General features: G+C 40.3%; 1 protein-coding gene across 3 annotated transcripts in view; it reads left to right on the top strand.

Moving 5' to 3' along the window:
* Positions 1-21,818, top strand: part of LOC128080199 (bifunctional heparan sulfate N-deacetylase/N-sulfotransferase 4) — a 159,586-nt gene extending 137,768 nt beyond the window's left edge. For all 3 annotated transcript variants that reach the window (XM_052682164.1, XM_052682163.1, XM_052682162.1), the window contains 9 exons: positions 1,115-1,297; positions 3,616-3,712; positions 5,432-5,555; positions 7,511-7,685; positions 8,777-8,947; positions 12,102-12,211; positions 16,170-16,272; positions 16,580-17,117; positions 21,357-21,818. In XM_052682164.1, coding sequence (XP_052538124.1) covers positions 1,115-1,297; positions 3,616-3,712; positions 5,432-5,555; positions 7,511-7,685; positions 8,777-8,947; positions 12,102-12,211; positions 16,170-16,272; positions 16,580-16,699 — 1,083 coding nt within the window. In that variant the 3' untranslated portion in view covers positions 16,700-17,117; positions 21,357-21,818. The remainder of the gene's footprint in view (positions 1-1,114; positions 1,298-3,615; positions 3,713-5,431; positions 5,556-7,510; positions 7,686-8,776; positions 8,948-12,101; positions 12,212-16,169; positions 16,273-16,579; positions 17,118-21,356) is intronic.
* Positions 21,819-22,863: the final 1,045 nt, after the last annotated feature.

Raw genomic sequence — 22,863 nt, 5'->3', positions numbered from 1 at the left:
TAACTCTAACTTTTACTTCACATTAAGGCCTCCTTAAAGTATGATGCGGTTTTTTATATATATATATATATATATATATGGCTTTTACATATATATATATATGCATATATATACACATATACACTAGTTATCAATATGATGCTCTTTCTCCATGACGGTGTAATTAAATTCTGTTGTCACTGTGCACCATATCTGAGGCCAATGTACCGAGCAAAACATTTGAGTAACAATACTCTATTTGGCAGCATCTTCAGAAAGCTAAATAATCACAATCTACAGATAAACTGGGCCTTTGCAGCACGGAAACAGAGTTTAATCACCTCGTATAAAGAAAATACTGGCAAATATTCTGCACATTATTCTTCCAAATTCTTCTCTTTATCCTTGGGAAATAAATGATGAGATCTACAAAGCAAATTTCTCCATGTGAAGGAGAACTATAAAAAGACTGATAAACAGACAGAGGTTTTACTGCCTTTAAGAAGAAATCAATGGCACTGATATTTAGTTGAGATATTATAATCTATAAATGCTTGAAAGTTTTACATTTCAGAATTTTTTTATCTTTCTACAGCCACACCATTTAAAACAAACTGGCCAACCCAGTTGGAGGAGACAGTCTATTGGTCAGATTTTAGCGTTAGTGTTAGATTCAGTTTGAATGAGGCAGAAAATTAGTCAGATTTTAGTGTTAGTCCTGCAGATCTGAAATTAATGCTTTTCTGAGAAGCAACAGCTGGTGCTCCAGGAAGCTGGTGGTGGGCCCAGCCATGTGTGTGACTTGAACTCATAGGCCCTCGTGTGGGGATGAGGAAACAAGCAGGGGTTGTGCAAGAAACAACTTTGATGCAGTTTGACAAAAGAAATCAAAATGGAATAAAGAACCCCTGAACGCATCTCCTGAACAGAGACAGGCAGTCTTTGAGGTGAGAAGGGGGATTTTGAAGACATGGCACATATGCAACTATGTCTAGACTTGAAGCTGGCAGAGAGGTGGGGAATGAGGATTGAGTTAACATTTTCCTGTTCTGTTGTTTTTAAGTGGCTGTGAGAGAGTTTGGCAAAGCCATATACCTGCCCTTGCTCTGACTGAAAGGTTTCTCTGCTCTCCCAGATCAGCATCTTCATGACCCATTTGTCCAATTACGGGAATGACCGCCTGGGGCTGTACACCTTCTCAAACCTGGCCAACTTTGTGAAGAGTTCAACCAACCTGCAACTACAGACACTGCCACCCATCCAGCTGGCACACAAATACTTCGAGCTCTTCCCTGAGCAGACAGACCCCCTTTGGCAGGTAATGTCCTGACCTCTCCCTGCCTCCGATTACATTGCTTGTCAAAAAAAGAATCTGTTCCTGTAAAAATAATAATAATTAAAAAAGGAAAAGCGCCTGCTTCACTTTAAAAAGTTATTTTTCAGCTCACCTCAAATCAGGCATATTAAAAGCAACAACATGAGCGAAAGCTCCTTCTCCTGTTAGCTGCAGGTTTGCTGATGCATCACAACGTGTTAACTAGTTACAGTACCAGCAAGATGAGTGCAGACAGCCCATAGCAAGAGCTATCCCAAGGCAAACAGCACGTGTCCATTGTGCCCAACAAGGGAAGCAGCTACAGGGTTTTCATGCCACTTGAACCTCCTTCACCAAAGAAACAAGAAGGGAGGGACAGAGGGGTCAGTGCTGTAGAATGGGCTGCTGTTTTAGGAAAGGAAAAGGGTTTCTACACAGTCCACAAATGGCTGTTTTCTATCTCTGTTGCAAATGTACTACAGTGCTGCTTATAATCCCTATGCTGTAATTTCCCAATCATTGTTGTACTTGTCTGGCTCTTCTCTTATTCAGAATATGATGTGCTACACTGTGCTTTTAGCTATGCAGGCTTAAATCCAGAGTGACACAATTGAGATCCAAGCAGTTTTATCAAGCTTATGCTCATACAAAGGAGCAGAAAATCTTGCTATTATTTTTGGCCCAGATGCAAAAGAAGTATAAATCAACAATATTCCCATTGAGTTTAGTGGAACTGCAATGATTCACATCATTTAATGATTTTCTCCTTTATATTTTGCTAACTTTTTTTCTCTAGCAAACTGTATATTCTATTACCAGCCAATACTATGCAAAAGCAGGATCCATATGATAAGTCCTAACCTTTCTTGTGGGGTCTTTTGTCACACATTTTTATTTTGCATTCATGGGCAGTAAAAAGATAAGAAGATGATGAGTAATATCCCACATTTCTATTCTGCCTTCCTTTTGGGTTCTTATGTAAATTTAAAATTGGTACTAAGAGTACTATGCATCTGAAACCATTTCATCACCTTTGAAAGTAATGCCTCAAAGCTATTCAAACAGAGGTTTCCATTTTAACTTGAAATGAAAACTTGATTAAATCAATGGTTTAATATTTCTTTTCTTCTTCTTTTTTTTCTCTAATGACTGAACTTAATCCTCAGTCATGTAAGACCATTATACACACATTTAGTTTTTGTCAAAGGACAACACACATGCTTGCCTAAATGCCCATAGGCTCTGAGCTGATGAAAAGCACCAGGCTAATGGAGAGAGGGAAACACAGTAGTCTTGTAAGGTGTGGTTGAAACCAATCTTTCCAGTTTTTGCAGAGTTTCTCAGCTTTCCTGATTTCATTGGGGCCCCTGTAAGGACCAGTCCTGAATGCTATCAAGGAACTTAGTCTCTGTATACCTGGAAACTCTGGTGCCCAGTACAATGAACAGATTTCCAGGGATTCCTACCAATTACCTCAATATCTGTGAAGAATATGGGGAAAAACTCTTATGGGGAAATATCACAGAATCAATAGAATGAATCATGTTGGAAGGGACCTCAGAGACCATCTAGTTCCAACATCCTCTGCCATTGGCAGGGCTGCCACCCACTAGATCAGGCTGGCTGGGACCCCATTACAACCCGGCCTTGAGCACATTCAAGGATGGGGCATTCCACAGCTTCTCTGGGCAGACTGTGACCACCTTCTGCATAAGGAATTTCCTCCTAACATCTAACCTAAATCTTCCCTTTTAGTATTGGAGAGCTCCCTTTAAGTACTGGAAGGCTACAATGAGGTCTCCCCACAGCCTTCTCTTTCTCTGGGCTGAACTAGCCCAGTTCCCTCAACCTTTCTTCATAGGATAGGTGCTCTAGTCCATTGACCATCTCTGTGGCCCTCCTCTGCACCGTCTCCAACAGCTCCACATCCTTTCTGTACTGGCAGCCACATTCCTGGACACAAGACTCCAGATGTGGCCTCACAAAAGCAGAATAGAGGGGGACAATCACCTCCCTTTCTCTTCTGAGCGCCCCTCTGTTGTTTCAGAATACAGTTTGCCTTCTGGGTTGCAAGCATGCATTGCTGGTTCTTGTAGAGCTTTTCACATCCTTTTCAGCAGGACTGCTCTCAATGAGTTCTTCTTTCAGTCTTTACACATACCTGAGACTGCTTCAATCCAAGTGCAATACCTTGGGTTCTTACTATTTTGTGTAAGGCTCTGGTATTAGTGTGTAAGATTTAGAGTCCGCAAAGTCTCATATGTGTGCAAAATGTTTAGGACGTCTCTGGCATGATGTGCCACAATTCTGTTCTTCTTCAGAATCCATGTGATGACAAACGACACAGAGATATTTGGCCCAGAGACAAAACTTGTGACCATCTACCCAAATTTCTTGTGATAGGACCCCAGAAAACAGGTAAGAAACATGAATTTTTAATCTAAACCAAATCCCAGATTTGTATCGATGTGTGTAAACTATGACCTGCTGTAGAAAATGCATTCCTCATCCATATAGGATTCAGCTGTTAACTCCTCCACCACTAACAAAGAGAGGGAATGGGGTGGATCGTAATATTGCATTCTCTTTCCACTACTAGCCACTGCTACCAGAAGTCTGCTATGGGATTAGCACCAAAATTTCCCAGCAGTCTCTATTCTAATGGGTATTATTAATCTCTCCCAATACTGTATTTATTTAAACAGGAAAGGCTCAGACTACAATTTACTTGTTGCCTTCAATTATGGTTTTCTTTCCAAAAACTGAAGACACTGTAAGATGTGAAGATAGATTATTTTGGCAATACTTCTAGTTGATTTGCTTTTGGGAAGAAGCATGAGCTCATCCCCATTTGCAGGAGGGACTGGGCAGCACTGGCTCAGTGCTCAGATGCTCTCCAGAGCTGGCTCTTGCTGGCAGCCAAAGGGTGGAAATCCCAGCATCCCCATGAAAACACAGATGCTGATGGCAGCCCCTTCTGAGCCACAAGCAGCTATGTGTGCACCTGCCTTGTGCACTGATGTTGAAGTAGCGTTGTGGCACTTTCAAAGCTGGTACTTGATGGCTGTGCACATCTAATTTCACTGCTGACTTCCTCCCACTGGTAATAAGACAGCGCAGGAGGAGGCAGTGTAAACATTCACCATAAAGAAATATGCTGTCAGGATGCTGTAAGTTAAGTTTGTTACTAAGTTCTTTGACAAATTGTTTCCTCACTGTTTGAGACCCTAATTGCCAATCAACATATTTACCTCTTTGCAGGCCTCCTCTGGGGGTCTCAGCATTATTTAAATTGAGCCACATATTCCCACCCCCAAGCTAGCTGTTACTGTTGTCGACATACTACAGAAAGTGAATATTGAGGCAGGGAAATGAATGAATAATCCAAGATTATGTAGATACTGTGACAGTGACAAAGAGACAGAAGGTCTTGATTCATAGTCCAATGATAGCTTGTATAGCATAAAATCTTTGAAGAGTAATTTGGAAGACACATTCTCCAGAAATTTCACTATGTATTGAATTACATTTCTGTTTCTTTGTTGTTGTTGTTGTTTTTTTAACTAATAAATAACAACAAAAAATTATGAGGATTTTAAAGTACGCCTATTATTTGTAGGTTTGTTGGCAGGTAGACAGTGCAGATAAAATACACCATGCCTCCTTAATAGACTTTTTATTCCTCAATAGCAGACACTCCCCCCAGGAGAAATGCACAGAGGAAAAAGGTGCTGTTCTGGGAGCAAGAGAAGCACAATCACACAATTACTACTTTGGAAAACTTTTGTGCAAGTAAACAATTTAAAAACAAACATGTTCAGGCCAAATTTTGTCACTGGGTTAACAAAGTCAAGAAAGCAATGTCACCAACAAGAGTACCATTACTGCCTCTGAAAGCAGAATTCAGAAGCCAGAAATGAGAACAATTTACGAAGCACAGAAAAAATTTGCAAGTATTCCCCACTTCATCTGAAAGTAGCTTGCACCTACAAACCTCTTTCACAAATAGGCAAAGGAAACCTTCCTAATTTTCCAGTATATCTCAGTATGAACTGAGGCAGAAGTACTTTCTTATATCAATTAACTCAATGGTGGTTTTTTAATGTATTCTAATGATATCTCTTTGCGTTTTTGTAGGAACAACAGCACTTTATTTATTTCTTCTGATGCATCCTTCTATTATCAGTAATCTCCCTAGCCCAAAAACTTTTGAAGAAGTTCAGTTCTTCAATGGGAACAACTATCACAAAGGAATTGACTGGTAAGAAAAATTACAAAAATGCAGTATTCATTATCAAAACATGATGAATCACAATGACACAATAACAGTAGCATGTATGACATCTACATAAATAGTGACTAATTTGTTGTGCTTGGCATTATCAGAGAGAATGAGAATCTCACTTCTAATGATAGGACATTTAATCACGTCATAGAATCATAGAATCATAGAATCATAGAATCATAGAATCATAGAATCATAGAATCATAGAATGGCCTGGGTTAAAAAGGACCACAAAGATCATCTCGTTTCAACCCCCTGCTATGTGCAGGGCTGCCAACCAGCAGACCAGGCTGCCCAGAGCCACATCCAGCCTGATCTTGAATGCCTCCAGGGATGGGGCATCCATAGCCTCCTTGGGCAACCTGTTCCAGTGCTTCACTACCCTCTGTGTGAAAAATCTACTCCTAATATCTAACCTAAGCTTCCCTGTCTCAGTTTAAAACCATTCCCCCTTGTCCTATCACTATCCATCCTCATAAACAGATGTACCCCCTCCTGTTTCTACACTCCTTTCAAATATTCAAATATACCACAATGAGGTCTCCCCAAAGCCTTCTCTTCTCCAAGCTAAACAAGCCCAGTTCCCTCAACCTTTCTTCATAGGAGTATTGCAGTAACAATTTTTTTTTTCTATTCACAGCAGCAAGCACAGATAGGATGGTTGTTTTCTGAATAACATCTCTGTGATCTCATAACTACGTATTTTGAAAGGGATGAATTATACTTTTTTTCTTCAGTGTTTTTAATTAAGTAAAAATTGGCTTTTCATGAGAAGAAAAAAATCTCACCGTAAAGATTTTCAGCTGATTCTCCTCTCATAAATTTTAAACATTGCTTTTATTGTTTTTGCTGAAGAAAAAAATTTTGTAAGGCTTTTGTTTCCATGGGGAATTACACTCCTCATCTTTATACGAAAACCAAAATACAAGACAAACATCACATTATACAGAAACAGATCAATCTTTTCCGAGTTGTCATGAAAAAGGAGGAGAAAGAAATACTTCTCATTCATTTTTCATAGTGTATACGTGAAGAGCTCACACATAGATATCACAGAGTATATGGTATACTACACAAGAAGGAGAAAGAGTGGGATGAGCAAGGCTGGTGGATCAGGGCTTGGCTCCCATATGGCAGGGCTGAAGTGCTGTGGATACCCATGAAGCAGCCCTTATTCCCTAAGAACCATGTGAGATTGTGAATCTCTCCTCTGCAGCACTGTGCACACAAAGCTGGCGTTGCTGAGACCTCCTCTGGCACATTTCACTGTTTGGCTACTAGGGATTGGCTACTAGGCTTAAATGTCAGTGGAGTTTTGCGCACAGAGCAAGGTCCTACACACTTTGTTTCAGTAGAAAGTTCTTAAAAACAGCCTGCCACATCAAAACAGAAGTTTCTTGGAGTACTCAGCCAAACGAATAAGACCAAAAAATGCCTCCATCTGAATTCTTCAGTCTTTGGATTAAACTTCCTATGCTATTCATTTTTACTTCAAATCAAATGTCAATGGAAAAGATCATCAAAGCCAAAATATGAAAACTTGCTTTCTGAATATGGCAAAAAGATTTGTCAGTTCAAAGATGAAATATTTCAACAATGTTAAAACTAAATGGTTTGCATTTTGAAGCTTCTCTCATTTTTTTTCTCTGGATAAAACTGAATTGGCAAAAAATTTCCTTGTTACACTGAACTTATTAGAAAAATCCCATCCATCAAAGGGAAAACCTAATTACCTGACTTTATGGAGGATTTAGCTATTACCAGTACCATCCAAGAGCCAGAATCTGCTCCCCCTATTCCATTTCTGGAGCTGAAAAATTTAATTTTCCTTGTTATGAATTATGTCTGAAAATCTACTTTCTGACCTACCATGAAATGAGATGCAGATGCATATGACCCTTTTAATTCTAATTAATTTCTTTACCTCCCAGGTACATGGATTTCTTCCCCACTCCTTCCAATACCACCACTGACCTTCTCTTTGAGAAAAGTGCCAACTATTTTCATTCTGAGGAAGCTCCTAAACGAGCAGCTTCTCTCATCCCCAAGGCCAAGATCATCACCATCCTCATTGACCCATCTGACCGTGCCTATTCTTGGTATCAGGTATGGACATTGCCTTCAAGAAACAGACAGTGAAATCAACAGTGGGGGATGATGACCATTATCTGGGGGAATTTGTGCCCTTGAGCGAGAACAGGATTTATTTGCACTGTGTAAAAGTGGAAGGATGCTGAATGCCAGCTTTTGCAAGTTGGCACCTGTTACACCAGTGTCATAAATGATGAAACTTCTCAGCACAGAGCTGCCACTAGCTGTAAACAAGCATATTAATCTCAATTACATTTGACACTACATAGAGGAAAAGCAATGTTCCTCGCCCAGGGAGATGCACGGGGGAAAATGAGCATAGCCTAGCTAGAAATCAGAGCTTTTTGTGCTGAGAATCTGGTTCCTCATCTAGTCCTCTGTCTTGCAAGCTGAGTAACATGGAGTAGTGTGCAAATACATGTAATGTCTTCTAAAGTTTCCTCCTAGCTGAAAAGAGATGTGTCTGAAGAGTAGTGTAGAGGGTTTTTTTTCTTTTTGTGGAAATAAAACAAAGCATATTAATTTTTAAAGGAAACTCTAGGATACTCTTTTGTGTCTTTTATCATGTCCATACCTTTCCATAAGAAAGTCTGTACACTGTTTTTTTAAAGAGATATTTTAGTATGCAAAATATGATGTGATTACAGAAATGAAGAAAATACTAAAAACGAGGTTAAAATGGATACAGATATTGTTGCAATAAGCATAAAGTACAATATTTCTGATACTGTGGCTTACACCTGCAATTTGCACCCTTTCTAATTTGCATCCGTACAAATGCTGATGTGAGATGTGGAGCAGTAAAACACTGGATCTCCTTTGGCTGAGCACCTCCTCAGCTCTTCTCTCACCCCTGGCTCCAGCACAGAGTAGACAGAGGTGCAGAGAAGGGCAGGCACAACCTCTGTCTCTCACACATTGCAAAATCTGAACTGTGCCTTCTGAGTGGGGAGTTATAGGATGTACTGGGAAGGAGGCTGTAAGGAGTCGTGATTTTGCTCTTTGTGGGAGTTAGGAGTACCAGAGCAATTTGTTCCTCTTTTTCTCTTTGATCATGGCTTAATCTTCAGAGTCATAGTGATGTGTGACTAAATATCTCCCATTAGCATCAGCGCTCTCATGAGGACCCCACTGCTCTGAAATTCAATTTTTATGAAGTCATTACGTCAAGCCCCTGGGCACCCTCAGAGACAAGGACTCTCCAGAAGAGGTGTCTGATGCCTGGATGGTATGCTGTCCACATTGAACGATGGCTAACTCACTACCCAGCTTCACAGGTAACTTGCAATCTGTTAGTTCACCAAGGTTGCAGAAGGTCCTGCAATGAGTACTGGCCTCATTGATAGAGGTAACGGGATGCTTCCCACTGGAATTCTTAGCCATTATGAAGTGCAGATTTGTCAATATCAGAGCATTTACCAGAAATATTTTGATTTTTCTTTCTTTGTTGGTTAAGATGCAACAGGAAAACTCTTTGGCCTGTAGCCACAGGGAGTCAATGAGTGACTTAGGACCTTCCTTCCAGGATTGCCAAGGCTTCTGGGTCTCAAGAAACAAGCATTTGTAGCATGAGACACTGTAGGAAGTTTTGCCAAATTCATCCAGAAAATGCCAAGGTTTTATCAAAACACAAATTCAATTCCCCCTCCCACTCACTTTATTTCATTTCACATTTATTTGAGGCTGATAGGGAATTAGCCTTCCTCAGTAATGGAACAGAAATTCTATCTTTGGCTCCATCTTCCTTCAGATGTTTCATTGAATTGTCTTTTACAAACCTTTCCATGAGCATTTAACATAAACATATAGGCCTAACCAATATCATACAATCATAGAATCATCTGAACTATCTAAACCAACTGTCCACCTACCGCCAATATTGCTAACTAACCTCTGTACCTAAGTGCTACATCTACCCTTTCCTTGAATATCTCCAGGGATGGTGACTTCACCATCTCCCTGGGCATCCTGTTCCAGTGCCCGACCACTCTTTCTGAGAAGAAATTCTTCCGAATGTCCAAGCTGAGCTTCCCCATACAACTTGAGGCCATTTCCTCTTGTCCTTTCACTGTTACCTGGGAGAAGAGGCTGACATCCACCTCACCACAGCCTCCTTTCTGACAGTTGTAGAGATTGGTGAAGTCTCCCCTGAGCCTCCCCTTCTTCAGACTTAGCAATCTCAATTTCCTTAGCCACTCCCCGTAAGACTTGTGCTCCAGATCCTTCAAAGCTTTGCTACCTTTCTCTGGACATGCTTCAGGGCCTCAGTGTCTTTCTTGTAGTGAGGCGCCCAAAAGTGAACACAGTTCAGAGCTGAGTACAGAGGGACAATAACTTCCCTGCTTCTGCTGGCTGCACTATTTCTGATACAAACCAGGATACCATTGGCCTTCTTGACCACCTAGGCTCATTGCTGGCTGATGTTCAGGTGAGCATCAGCCAACACTCTCAGATCCTTTTCCTCCACACAGCTTTCCAGCTACTCTACCCCAAGCCTGTAGTGTTACATGGGATTGTTGTGACCAAAGTGCAGGACTCAACCCTTGGTCTTGTTGAACTTCATCCCATTGTCCTCAGTTCACTGGTTCAATCTATACATATTCCTGTGGCATTCTAGAGCCCTCCTATCCTGAGGCAGATTGATACTACACCTTGATGTTGTCTGCAATCATGCTGAGTTTGCACTAGTTCCCTCATCCAAGTCATCAATAAAAGTATTTAATAGGACAGGCTCCAATGCTGACCCCTGGGGAACACCACTCATGACCAGTCGCCAGCTGGATTTAACTCCATTCACCAGCATTCTCTGGGCCCAGCCCTCCAGCCAGTTCTTTTCCCAGCAAAGAGTGCGCCTGTCCAGCCCAGGCTGACAGCTTCTCCAAGTGAATACTGTGGGAAACAGACCCAAAGGCTTAGCTGAAGTCGAGGTATACTGTGTCAGCAGCATTTCCTTCATCCACCGAGTGGGTCACTCAATCATAGAAGGAGATCAGGTTGATCAAGCAGGACTTGCTTTTTGTGAACCCATGCTGGCTACACCTGATCTCTGGGCTGTCCCACACATGCCGTGTGATCTCACTCAAGATGATCCGCTCCATAACCTTCCCTGGCACCAAGGTCAGGTTGACAAGCCTGTCGTTTCCCAGATACTCCCTATGGGCCTTCGTGAAGATGGAAGTCACACTGACAAATTTCCAGTCCTCTGGGACCTCTCTAATTGACCAGGACTGCTGATAGATGGTGTAAAGCAGCTTGGCAATCACCTCCACCTTTGGTGGATTCCACCTGGCCCCATGCACTTATGACAGTCCAGGTGGAGTCTCTGTTTCCTTAGTTATCGTGGGGGATTTAATCTGCTCCCCATCAAGTAATGAGACTGAGTACTCTGAGAAGAACTGGTCTGAACTATGCCTATTACCAAACAATTGTTTTGTGATATAAACCTAAAGAAAATGATTTAGTCTTACACATCAGGGGCATTCTTTACCTGTGTACATGGTCCATTGCTTACATACTATATCTGCCTATTGTAAGACAAAAATATTAAAGGGTATTTAAAGAATAAGTATGTCTGTCCTGGGAAATCTGGAGCATGCACAGGGTACCAAGTCTCCCATGCCCCATTACCTGTGCTCCTTATTCTCTTTCCTTCTGGACTGGGCTGCTGCCATCTCTCATGAAGATTTCTCTACTTCTCCTACAACAGCAAAAAGCAAATGCACACCTCTTATTAAACATGCAGGGGCACACTGACATATTTCTTGTAAAACTGGTAACCACTCATGTTGCATAGCTGTAGTGATTAATTTTACAAGACGCACAACAAAATGCACTCATTCTTAATAAGTTGTGCAGAGAGTGCACTCACAGTGCTTACGAATGTGTAGTCAGTAATGTGCATTCACTCAGCCTGAGCACTCAAAAACTTAATAATTCATAATAAGCCCTCATGATAAATATAAAACACGTCTGTCCAGAATAGTTATTAGCATTGCTTCTTGGTTCTGGGAGACTTTTGATGCATACTCTTAACATTTGCTTGTGCAGGTCAATGCACCTTTACATCATGACAATTCTAAATTTAAAAAAAAGAGAAAGAGAGAGAGAGACCTTTGTTAACAATTTTGCAAGACTGATGGTAGTTCTGAAATAAACTACCACATCACTTTTGAACATTTAATTGTTTGGCTTCTGAAGATTTAATTCTAAGACACAAGCATTCTATCCTTTTTCTTCTTCCGTGCCAGACTTCCTATGGACACACTGTAAATCCCTGAAATATTTTTGCATTCCGTCCTTATCTCTCTGACTCAGAATTCTTTGGGTTAGGTTTGTGAGATCTAACTCTTCCTCTGAACAAGAAGGAAATAATGTTATTCCTTTCTTTAACCTCAGCCTGTTTCTAACAGACTGACATATTTATCCCTACAGTTGCTAATTATTGATGGACAGCAGTTAAGAAGTGACCCAGCTACTGTGATGGATGAAGTGCAAAAGTTTCTTGGAGTCTCTCCTCACTATAATTACTCTGAAGCTCTAACGTGAGTCTGTTTCTTTATCATCTGTTCTATGGAATTACAGATTAGTATATCGTTAATTGCAAACAACAAGAAAAACAATTTTGCAAAGAAAAAAGCATTTTTTTTAAAGTTGTGTTTAAGATGCATTCAGTTTTCACCTAATTTGCATACATGTATTATAGAATTTAATTGCAAGGTTGCATACATTTCCATGTGCAAATTCTATTTCACACAACATACAGAGCAAATGATTGCTCAGTATTTTGTATAAGGAACAGAATGAAGGCCCATGTTCATGTAAAAAATGTCTGCTACCTTTGAGTGTTAAACCACAGACGCCCAAGATGTTTTCTCTGGTTCTAGTGCTGCTTTCCTAGCTGCAGTGATTAATATGTGGATTCAGTTGATGTAAGTTGTGCATGTACAAGCCCAGCACACATTTGCAAATCACACTGTTGAACATTATGATATCCTCCAGAAGCTGAAGATCCCCTAGTGTTAAGTCTGAAAAGATTAGTTTAAACATTTTTACCACATTTATGTAGCTGTTTAATGGCAGATTAGGAGAACAGCATTCAGTATGGTGGGATTCATCTGCTTGCAAAGTTTGCTTTTATTGCAGACCAAATACATCATTCCCTAATTCTTTTTCCGTAAGTGGTTGGGCCAGTTCTGTTGCCTTTTTCCCTGGCAGCAGTCAGGCACATGGCATGGGCGGATCTCATCTGTATGCTGCCATTTGGGTGCAGTTATGAACCACTACATGCAGACCTCAACCTGGGATACTGGGGAAGCTCAGATTTTCACCTGAAGTTGGAAACCCTTTGTTGCCTGGGGTACCAGCGCTGCAACTTGAGGTGCTCTGCAGGAGCCCAAATCAAGGTCCTTACACAGAGTGGAAGCCTTGTGATTGACTGCCGGCAGCCTCTGGCTTGGAACTAGTGACTGCAGCTACGATGAGCCTGGATCATATTTCTCATCCTTGCCACCCGGAGGATAAGACTTTCCCCAGAATAGGGGATTAATGGCCTATGTGGCACTTTCTCTTTGACATGTTTCAATTCCCTGCAGGAAGGCAGAGTCTTTGTGGAGGTGGGAGTGGGCTGAATTTATCTCTACCTTCCTAGTCCGACAGCAAATTGTAAGAAGCTTTTGCACTGAACATCTCTGTGTAAGGATCTTGTCATCATAAGCAGAGCTGCACTGGAGGAATCTTGGCACATTCGTGGGCTGAGAAGCCTTGTGCCCTGATCAAGGCTGTTCCTAGTCCATGACAGAGGGGTTGGCACAAGGGAGAGCATCTGCCTTCCCTTCCTGCATACTGACAACAGGAAAACTGCCAGAAAATGAGGCCACCACAGCCACACTGGCCCCACACAGTTTCTTCTCCATCTATAATTTGTCTTCAGTATTGTCTCTGATGGGAGGGTTATACTTATTTAAACTACAGGCATGAAGTGAGAACTGAAGGTCTGCTGCTCTTTGACTCTCAGGGACATTGCACTGCCAAAATTCTTTTCTAGAGGAGAAGTGTTGGATTTCAGAATGTGATTTTTTAAGTCGTTAAGTTTCTGAAGCAGAGGAAATACAGCTGAACTACTGGTGCGCAAACAACTGCTGCCACACATCTGCAGGGCCTTCTGCTTTGCTCTTAGTAATACACATCTACATGCATATGGCTTCCTTTCTGTAACTAAATTAAAGTCAGAGAAGTAACATGTAGAGGAAAAAATGCCATCTCCTATGTTTTTGAACAGAAAAAAAATGTATTGCAAAAAGTTCTATAAAATTATGCAGTCACCATTTAGAGACACTGAGAATGCAAATGTGTGATGGAAGCCCACACCTCTGTAAGGATTTAGAATGGAAAATGAAAATGCATTAAATGATGTAGTGGCTTTATCTTAGAACAGTCAACGTAATAGGATAATTCCCAGTCATTGCTGCCTAATAACTGCATACCACACAGTTTTAAAGTCATCACACAGCAGCCTAAGGATCCAGTCCTGCAAATGCTAGCGAGCAATAAGTTCATTATCAATCATGAATACATAAACATCCCATGGGAAAGTAATATTCATAAAAGGACCAGAGAACCAGCCCTTCTCAAGCTGCAGAGTGAACAGAGCAAGGAAGTGCATATCACACTGGGTTGCCAGCTGGAGCACCATCTCTTCCATACATCAGGATACGCTCTTCCTGTTGAAGTAGTAAAACCCAAATGGGAAATGAACAAATATTGCAAGGACTTAACACATAACACTGGTAGGAATACACTGCGATCATCAGGCAAAGTGCTAGGAGAGGGAAAGAAGTCCATAGTGTTTCATGAAGTTCCCACCTGTTTCTATTCTACTCAATTATGTTTACAGGAGCCCTGAGATTTTTGCAGTACCTGGACACAGTAGGTTGAATTAAGTCTGAGATGCTTTTTCCTCTATCCAGAAAAGCCCTCTCTTCTACTATCTAAACTTATACATTCTTTTAATAATATTCAGTATGCTAAGTCTGAGGCAGAAATATTGTTTGGGGCACAGTTTTGCAGTTTTCCTTTTATGTCACATACTATATTACTTCTCCTCTTGGGAAATTAATGCAAGCCAGCTAACGTGCTTCTGTATGCAATGAGCAGAAGGAGAAAGCCAAGTAGAAAGGATTCTATCATCAGTATATCAATTTAATCAATGATTTATTTATTTTAAATTGATACAGCTTCTGAAACAATTTAGGAAACAAGGGTCAGGCTTGCAATAATAGGCTAGGTAAGGAAAAAAAAGGTGAAGAACGTTCACTGTTCTCCAGAAATTAGTTCTGTACATCAGCAAATCACAGGTATGCCCATGTTATATGGACAGATCCAGGGCAGAAAGGTAGTCTGTAATTAATTAACTCCATGTTCCAGACAATTATACTTCATCCTTCTCAAATATCTGCTGAATAGCAGAAACTTTTCAGTTTCAGTGCCTTATGCATGCTGCAAGTCCCACTGCAATAAATTCAGAACTCAGCACTGTTGTTCATTCTTTAGTGAGCATGTGCTTTAATGTCTTAGTCTAAGATTCCTATATCTTTGAATTTTAGACATCAAAATCAAATTGCATATTTCATATAATATTGTTAAGACAATGTTTATATTTTAATCCCTTCTTTGGAATGGAAGTGATGCTTAGGCCTAACGATACGGAACAAACCAGCTTCTCAGGTGGAGCTCAATTACAACAAGAAAACAACATTCTATCAGAAAACATGAGCACTATTTATTTCACTCAAAAAATTAACATAAAACATTTTTATATTGGATTTATTATCATTTCATAGTCCAATCACACACTTTACTTTAGAAATATACTTAAGGATTGAGTCTGTGTCTGTCAAAGTCTGCTAAATATATCAGATTGCTCTTTTTAACCTCTTTCACAGAACTGACCTACAATATTATCAGCTCCTACTGGCCATCTGGAGCACTTTTCTAGAGCAAAATGATAATATTCTTGAGAATACAGTGTGCATACTTCCAGCAAAAAGGGTTGGTCAGTAATTCTCCAACAAAGGTTTCTTCGCTCTTTGTCAACTGATCAAAATGTAAGCACTGATCCGTTCATTTGACATGGATAACACCTCTGAACAAAAACAGGCTACAAAATGTGAGTAAGAGTCTGGAAGATCTCTGAGGTTGTCCTTCAATGGAGTCCTATAGCTCTACATTTGAAACGTGTACTCTATGTGCTAGGTTAGCAGAATAAGCACAGGTAAAGTACAGTGTGAAAAACTTACTGCCTAGAACCACTCTCAAAATGAATTGGGGGAAAACATTAAATTCCCAAAGTTTTCATGAGAGGAAAGCAACTTCCCACTCTGTTCTCACTATTTATGTCATCTAGAGATGTGTGTAGCCATAATTGTTAGCTAACTCTGATATTATAGTAGCTGTGAGATTCTTCCATAATTAAATCCTACATATAATTATAATCTTTTATAGGTTTGACCCTCAGAAGGGCTTTTGGTGCCAGTTACTGGAAGGAGGGAAAACAAAGTGCCTGGGAAAAAGCAAAGGTCGAAAATACCCACCCATGGACCAAGAGGTAAAAGCTTCACAGAGATTTAAGTTAACGTTTTTTTTTAATACAGGTGCTATGTTTGAATCCTAAAGCAAGCACTTTAAAAATAGTAATAATAAAATAATATAATAAAATAAATAATAAAATAATAAAATAAAATCACTGGCTTTGTATTCCTAAAAACCAAAATTTTTCAATGATCTCTGAATAGTAGGAACCCCCTCCCTAGGAGGCAAGCATAACTCCCAGGCACCCCACTGCACGGCAGCACGAACCTGCCACCATTTTCTGCCTCCTTGTCTGACTATTTGTGTTGTTTCCCCCCTCACAGTCCCGAGATTTCCTGTCAAGCTACTACCGAGAGCACAACGTGGAGCTGTCTAAGCTGCTGCACAGGCTGGGGCAGCCCCTGCCTTCCTGGCTGAGACAGGAGCTGCAGAAGGTCAGGTAGCACACACGAGCAGGGGTCCAGCCAAGGATCATTTCCTTCACCGTGAAACCCCTGCTTCTCCGACTCACCTGTGATCATCAGTAGAGGACCTCGTGAACAATGCTCTTTCTTTTTTAAAAAACAAAAAAACAAACAAAAAAAACACAACAATAGAAAAGAATAAAAAAACCAACAAGTGTTTATATGCACGTGCTGACAGTTATTAGCATCAACCCTTTTTGTCAGCTTCCAGGAAATATTATGGAGCTATGTGGCATTACTCTTTACCCAGAACAGGATTCGTGCATAGTCTAGTCCCTCTATTCACCAGAAAGTACCAGAAACTGTGTGTAGGACAGATTGACTTCAGTGTGTATGACAAATTGCAGTCTGTCAGGACACAGTCAAAGGATGGGAACATCTCTCGCTGGATTGTGAGGTTGGTCGACTCCTGTTGTTTTTTTTCCATTCAATCGCACTCCAAGTTTTCCTAATATTTCACTGGGGAATTGAGCACTATGCAGCCTGAGTCCCTCGTGTTTATGATATATGCAGGATTAACATACTATTGTTATTTTTGCCACTAAATGAGGTAGACTAGCTTTTTGTCCTTTCTCTTTCTTCTTACCTCTTGCTTCAATGGGCTGATGGTTGGACAAAATGATCTTACTCACACCTATTCTTCTGGATTTCCTGTCATAACTCACAACAGTCTGTGTTCTTCTGTTGCACACTTTCCTGCTTCACAAGAAGATCTATCCTTATTTACTTAGTTACAAGTATTGTTGGTGTACAGCTGAGCAAGGTGGCTCTCCTCTTAGATCGGAACGCAATCCATTCACTTTCATCTTGATGGGACTGCTTTGCCTCCCTATTCATCAGATCTGCTCAGTTCCTATAGCAGCTGTGATAGAGCTCTGAGATCTGAAGTTATATTAAATATTTCTTTCATAATGCCATGGGAATCTTTAAAACATTATCAAAACCATTTAAAAGCTGAACAGGCCATTAGAGAAATGTACTGACAACAACCAAATGTTGTCAATTTTGATTTTAACTGGAAAGGAAAGTTTTTGCTCTGAAGCCTTCAAAAGAAGAGGATGGGTTAGTCATTTATCAGGTCGCAATCTGAAAACTATTACAGAAAAAAACCTCTAATGACCCGAGCTATTTATTAAGTTTTTGAAAAAATCTACTAAGACCATTGAAGAACAGAGTATTCCTGTAGATTTTAACAGTGTTGAATGTACAAGTATATCCACTGTGTATCACAGACACATTTATGATGAATATGTTTTTATGCCTACATTTCCACATATTGCATGTATCTAGATGAGGTATACACTTAGTTCCAAATACTTGTGTTTTTCTGTGCCCATAAGGAAATGAAAGAATTTGTTACTAAAAACATAACATTATGTACTACATTTTCTTGTCAGATCTGTGTGGGCAGGGTTGACAAGGCTGAGCAAAAATTCACTGAGAAACTTGAGCTGGGTAAAAAAATAATATTTGGGGGCATTAGTCTTGTAACAACTTTTTCTCAAGGAAACAAAAGTTTTGCTACATGTTCTTTATTCAGATTTCCTTGTGATAGTTTCTAAACACAAGCCCTTTCAGGTGATGCATCACAACACCATTTTTTTCTACGATTTTTTGCATCGATAAGCCCAGGGATTCCCACAGCTATCTTTTTATTGCATTTTGCCCGCAGCAAAGGCAAGATAGTGGTGGTACTTCTCACAAGTGTCCTCTGGCACCACCTGCTGACACGTTTTCCTCTCACGTGTCCTTTGCTTTCCTCCACCATTGCCCAACAATCTTCACCTGGCTTCCTTTCATGTCCCTTCAGCTCTTTAATCAGTCTCAGTGATACCCTGGTCCAGGTCCCTATCTCACATGAGGAGCCAGGAGCCAGCCCTGCCCTCCTTAGTTCCACACACAGCCCATGGAGTTGCATGGGGAAGCAGATGAGGTGCCACCAGCACCAAGTCTCTGTACAGCCCCTTGTGCTCCTCATCTCCACCTCAAGCCTCACATTTTCTGCACAAGAACTCACAGCAGAGCAGGGAACAGCACAGGGTCAGGCACCTCCTGCTGCCACAGGGTACAACTTATCCAACATCACCAATCCAATGCCTACATGCATAGAGGAAGGCATGAATATACAGGAAAGCCTGAAAGGCAAATGTTGTCTAATCTCATATTTGCTTTCAAATACTGAAATGATATTCATGTCCCACAAGTGAGAATTCACTTTACAGGTGATAGAGGGAAATAACATTTCTAGGACTCATTTCACTTAATCTCAAAGTAGATTTCTTAAATGAGTGAGATTAATCTTGCCTCTTCCTCGTCAATGATTGCTAAAGGCAACTTGTTCAGAGGGAGAGTCCAGATGAAGAAGTATAAAGCGAGGTGAGCTGAAATGTAAAATGTAAAGTAAAATATAAAACATCTAAAAGTGACTCATCATCATTGAAAAGATGAATTCGTAATTAGTCCTCAAATTACAAGCTGAAGAAACATGAAAAAAGTTTCAGGATTTTTTCAAGGAAATGAGGCAAATGTCATAGAATCCAGAACATTCTTTTTTGTTTTTAGCTTTTCATCTAGGGAAAAAAAAAAAAAAAAGGAAAAAAGGATTTAATCTTTTCAACTCTCAATTCTGTAATAGCATCATGTCCTTAAAACGCATTGGACTTTTTTTATATCTCATTGTTATTTTTTTGGTTTGAATGGGCTCTGCGTTACCCAGAGATCTCGTGTTCCATTGAAAACTGACATTTGAAGTGACTTCATTATGTGTCACATAAAGATGAAATAACAGCATTTCAAAGTTTCATTCCTTCCACTTGTAATAGGACCCATCAACACAGAATTTCTCCAGATCAGCACATTATAGAGGAGCCTTTGTGAACTGGCTGTAAATGATCTCGATTTCTTTTATGCCTTTGATATCTCTGACCATGTAATTGTTGGAATTCTTAAAGACCAGCAAAACAAATGCAATAAAAATGAAACATTTATTCATGGCAAGGGGGCTGTAGCTCTGAAAGATAATTCTGGGCCTTCGTTCCTATTCATAAGCTGCAGGTTTTGTCTCTGCAATACTTCCATGAGGTGCAAGCTGTAAATCACGCCGAGTTTCACATCCCAAAGGCCTTGAGGGCTGCAGTTATCTCCCATTGCCTTAGAAATACTGATTCCTATATAGGTTTGAAATAGTATTGCTGCACTAAGAACCTGACCTCCTGCCCATTGGGACGAGTCTTCTCAAGTAGGAGTCTTCTCATTAATTCCAGGAGACCCTGGCTGGCCCCAGGATCTGGTTTCGTCAAGCACAGTCTGCACGACTGTAGTTTCACTCCACCCTATCACTGCTGGAAAGCCAACATTAGCTTGATTTCTATTACGGAGTGCAATTTCTTCCTATCCTGTTAGTTGATCATGGCTGTGGCATAGCTGGGGCTTCCTGACTTGCTGCCAGCCTTGTCATGTCACTGCCACCAGCTGTGCACCATCCCCCACCCCAGCACCCCACAGGGCACTGTCTGATCTCCTCCCACAGCACAGGTCTCTGTCTGCTCCCATCTCCTCCATCTCTGACCAAGACAAATCGAATATCTCAGAGGCCAATGTGGGTGTCAGGTTCTACTACAGCAGTTTTGATAACTGAAGTAGGACTTCAGCCCTCAGAAAACCAAGTCTGTGTAATTGAGGTTCTTTTCGAGTGAGAAGCAATTAGGGCAGCATCCAAAAACTTCTAAATTATGTATTGACCTCTCAAGGTCTGGAATAAAGTTGCCAGATTAACTGCTTATAGATGTTTTCTAATAAAACAAATTTTCTCTCTGATATGGAATCAGACTGCCAAGTGTCCCCAAAACAAATTAAGATGGTGACATTATAAATTCTTGGGGGAGGAAAATGTGGAATAATGAAAGCACCGATGGGTTGAGGCTCTCTCATGCGATAAGGCAGCAAGGACATGCCCTGAATATGAAGGCAAGAGCTGAATATTTTCCCTTCTCCTTCCTCCATGCTTATGTTAACTTTTGAACCAGAGTAGTGCATGAAAATTACATGACAGGCAGATGGAATACTGCCCATCTCCTGATCCATCAGCCAAGAAAGAATGGGGTGCAAGGAGTTTGCTTCAGCTGAGCTGGGCCACCTTAAAGATAGACCTCAACTCCCAACTCATTATTTAGTTTCCAACAGTAGCAAATTATTTTTATAATGGGTATAAAATTGATGTTTATAATAGGTAAGCACAATACCATTCAAACAGGTGCAACGTAGGTATATAAATCAGCAGAGATTAAGTGTCCAATTTTACTGTATTTAAGTAAGTTTAAGTTCACTACTACTGTCGTGAGCAGCTTTGTTTGCACATGCTATTTAACTTTGCCATTTCAGCTCTCACATTAAAGTAGTCACTCTCTCTCTTATCAGTAGATACTCTCTCTTGAAAAGGCTAAAAACTCATACAGGCACCTCACTAGATTTGTCCTCATCAGTTTCAGAACATGAAAATTAGCTTAAAATGTTAGTCTATCCATCACTGTATTAGCTCAAATATCTCTGGAACTGTTGCTTGAAAGATTTTATTTTAAGAAAAGCTTTCTTGCAGGAAAATTCCTATATTGTCCTTATTTTCTCTTTTTTCTTCCAGTTCACCCTCTTAGTGCAACTGCAAAGATGTGGACCTGCCTATGGATTTGTCTCCATCACTATCCTATCTAGAAAAGCTACTAAAACCAAATGAGGACTTGCAAACAACACAGATTCTGAAGTGATCGATGTTCTAGTGACTGGATAACTTTTCTAAGACTTAATATCATTTCTGTAGTATTTCAAAACAAAAGACATTCTCTTGATAGAGTTGAGGAAAAACTTCACAGTCTTGCCCAAGCCTTTTCTTTGTTTTTTTCCTTCTTGCCCCATGTGACGACAGCAAATCCAGATAAACAAGTACTTGGTGTTGAAGAAAAAGAAATCAAAATGCATTTTAATCACTCAAAATATTTTTGTTGGGGGATGGTGAGGGAGGTCGAAGTCAATATTTGCTGGAATTGTTTTAAATAATTGATGTGAATACACTTTATTATTAGTTTTCTCACCTCTGCAGAATAAACACTTCTAATGGTATATTGTACTGAGAGCTTTTATTTCCTCTCTCGCACTTTCTGAGCCAAAATCTGCTCTTCAATGGCCTCAGCGGTGTATTTGGTGTTGCGCACTGGCTCAGCACCTTCTCCTTCAGCAGCCTGGACACACTGGGACACACGGTTCCCCATCAGCTGCCTCCCTCCTGGCAGGCAGTATTAACTAAGTCAAGTCTGGGGTCATCAAGGGTCTTTTTTCCCCCCCTAAAATATCATGATGCTTCTATTTTTTATTATACAATATTCATTTGTTTTATAGATCTATGTCAGAATGAGGTTAAATCACATTACAGCCAAGAATTCCTAGTGCAAACCTTAAAGAGATTATGTTTCACTAGAGCTTTTCTTGGTTAAGTGAATTAGGAGTGACACTGCAGACCAGATCTTAATACCAGTCTGGCTTCTTTCTGGATCTGGTTGATGCTTTCAGACAAGGGAGATGTAGTACATAAAGTTTTCAAAATATTTTCGGGCTTCAAGTCAGCTTTTCAAAAATGACTTTCAGGCCCTTAGAAAGGGGCCTGAAATCACCGAGTGATTGGCTTTCTATTGTAATTATTTGTTAGCAATTGAATCAGACAGCCAGGCTCTTTCGAAAGCCTGCACAGATATTCGCCTGCCTGCTTCTTTGGATCCCAAATGCCTTTATACATCTAAATGAAGAGATTACTGAACAAATGTAGCTATTGTTTCCTATCACTCGGTTCTTTCCTAACCACCTCTTATTTTTCCTATTTATTTCCCAGTGGGGAAACGAAGCCCTGTGGAAATCACTGCCAAAACCCAGCAACAAATCTGAACAGCACCTGTATTTAAACCTAAAAGGAAAAACTTATTTAGTATAAAGATAGAGGGGTTCTTCCAATAAAAGCCCTATTTCCATTACATTCATTAATGCTTGCATTTCCCCTTCCAGCTTTTGGAATCACGTTATTCCCTCCCAGACAAAGAGAAATCTGGAAGCATTAACAGCTCTCAGCTCAGGTTCTTTCTAAACACAGTTCATGAGAAATG

Source organism: Tympanuchus pallidicinctus, unplaced genomic scaffold (assembly GCF_026119805.1).
Source record: "Tympanuchus pallidicinctus isolate F22 unplaced genomic scaffold, pur_lepc_1.0 scaffold2, whole genome shotgun sequence".
NCBI classification, from domain to species: domain Eukaryota; kingdom Metazoa; phylum Chordata; class Aves; order Galliformes; family Phasianidae; genus Tympanuchus; species Tympanuchus pallidicinctus.
Note: the sequence above shows the minus strand (reverse complement) of the source record. Positions and strands in the feature narration are given on the sequence as shown.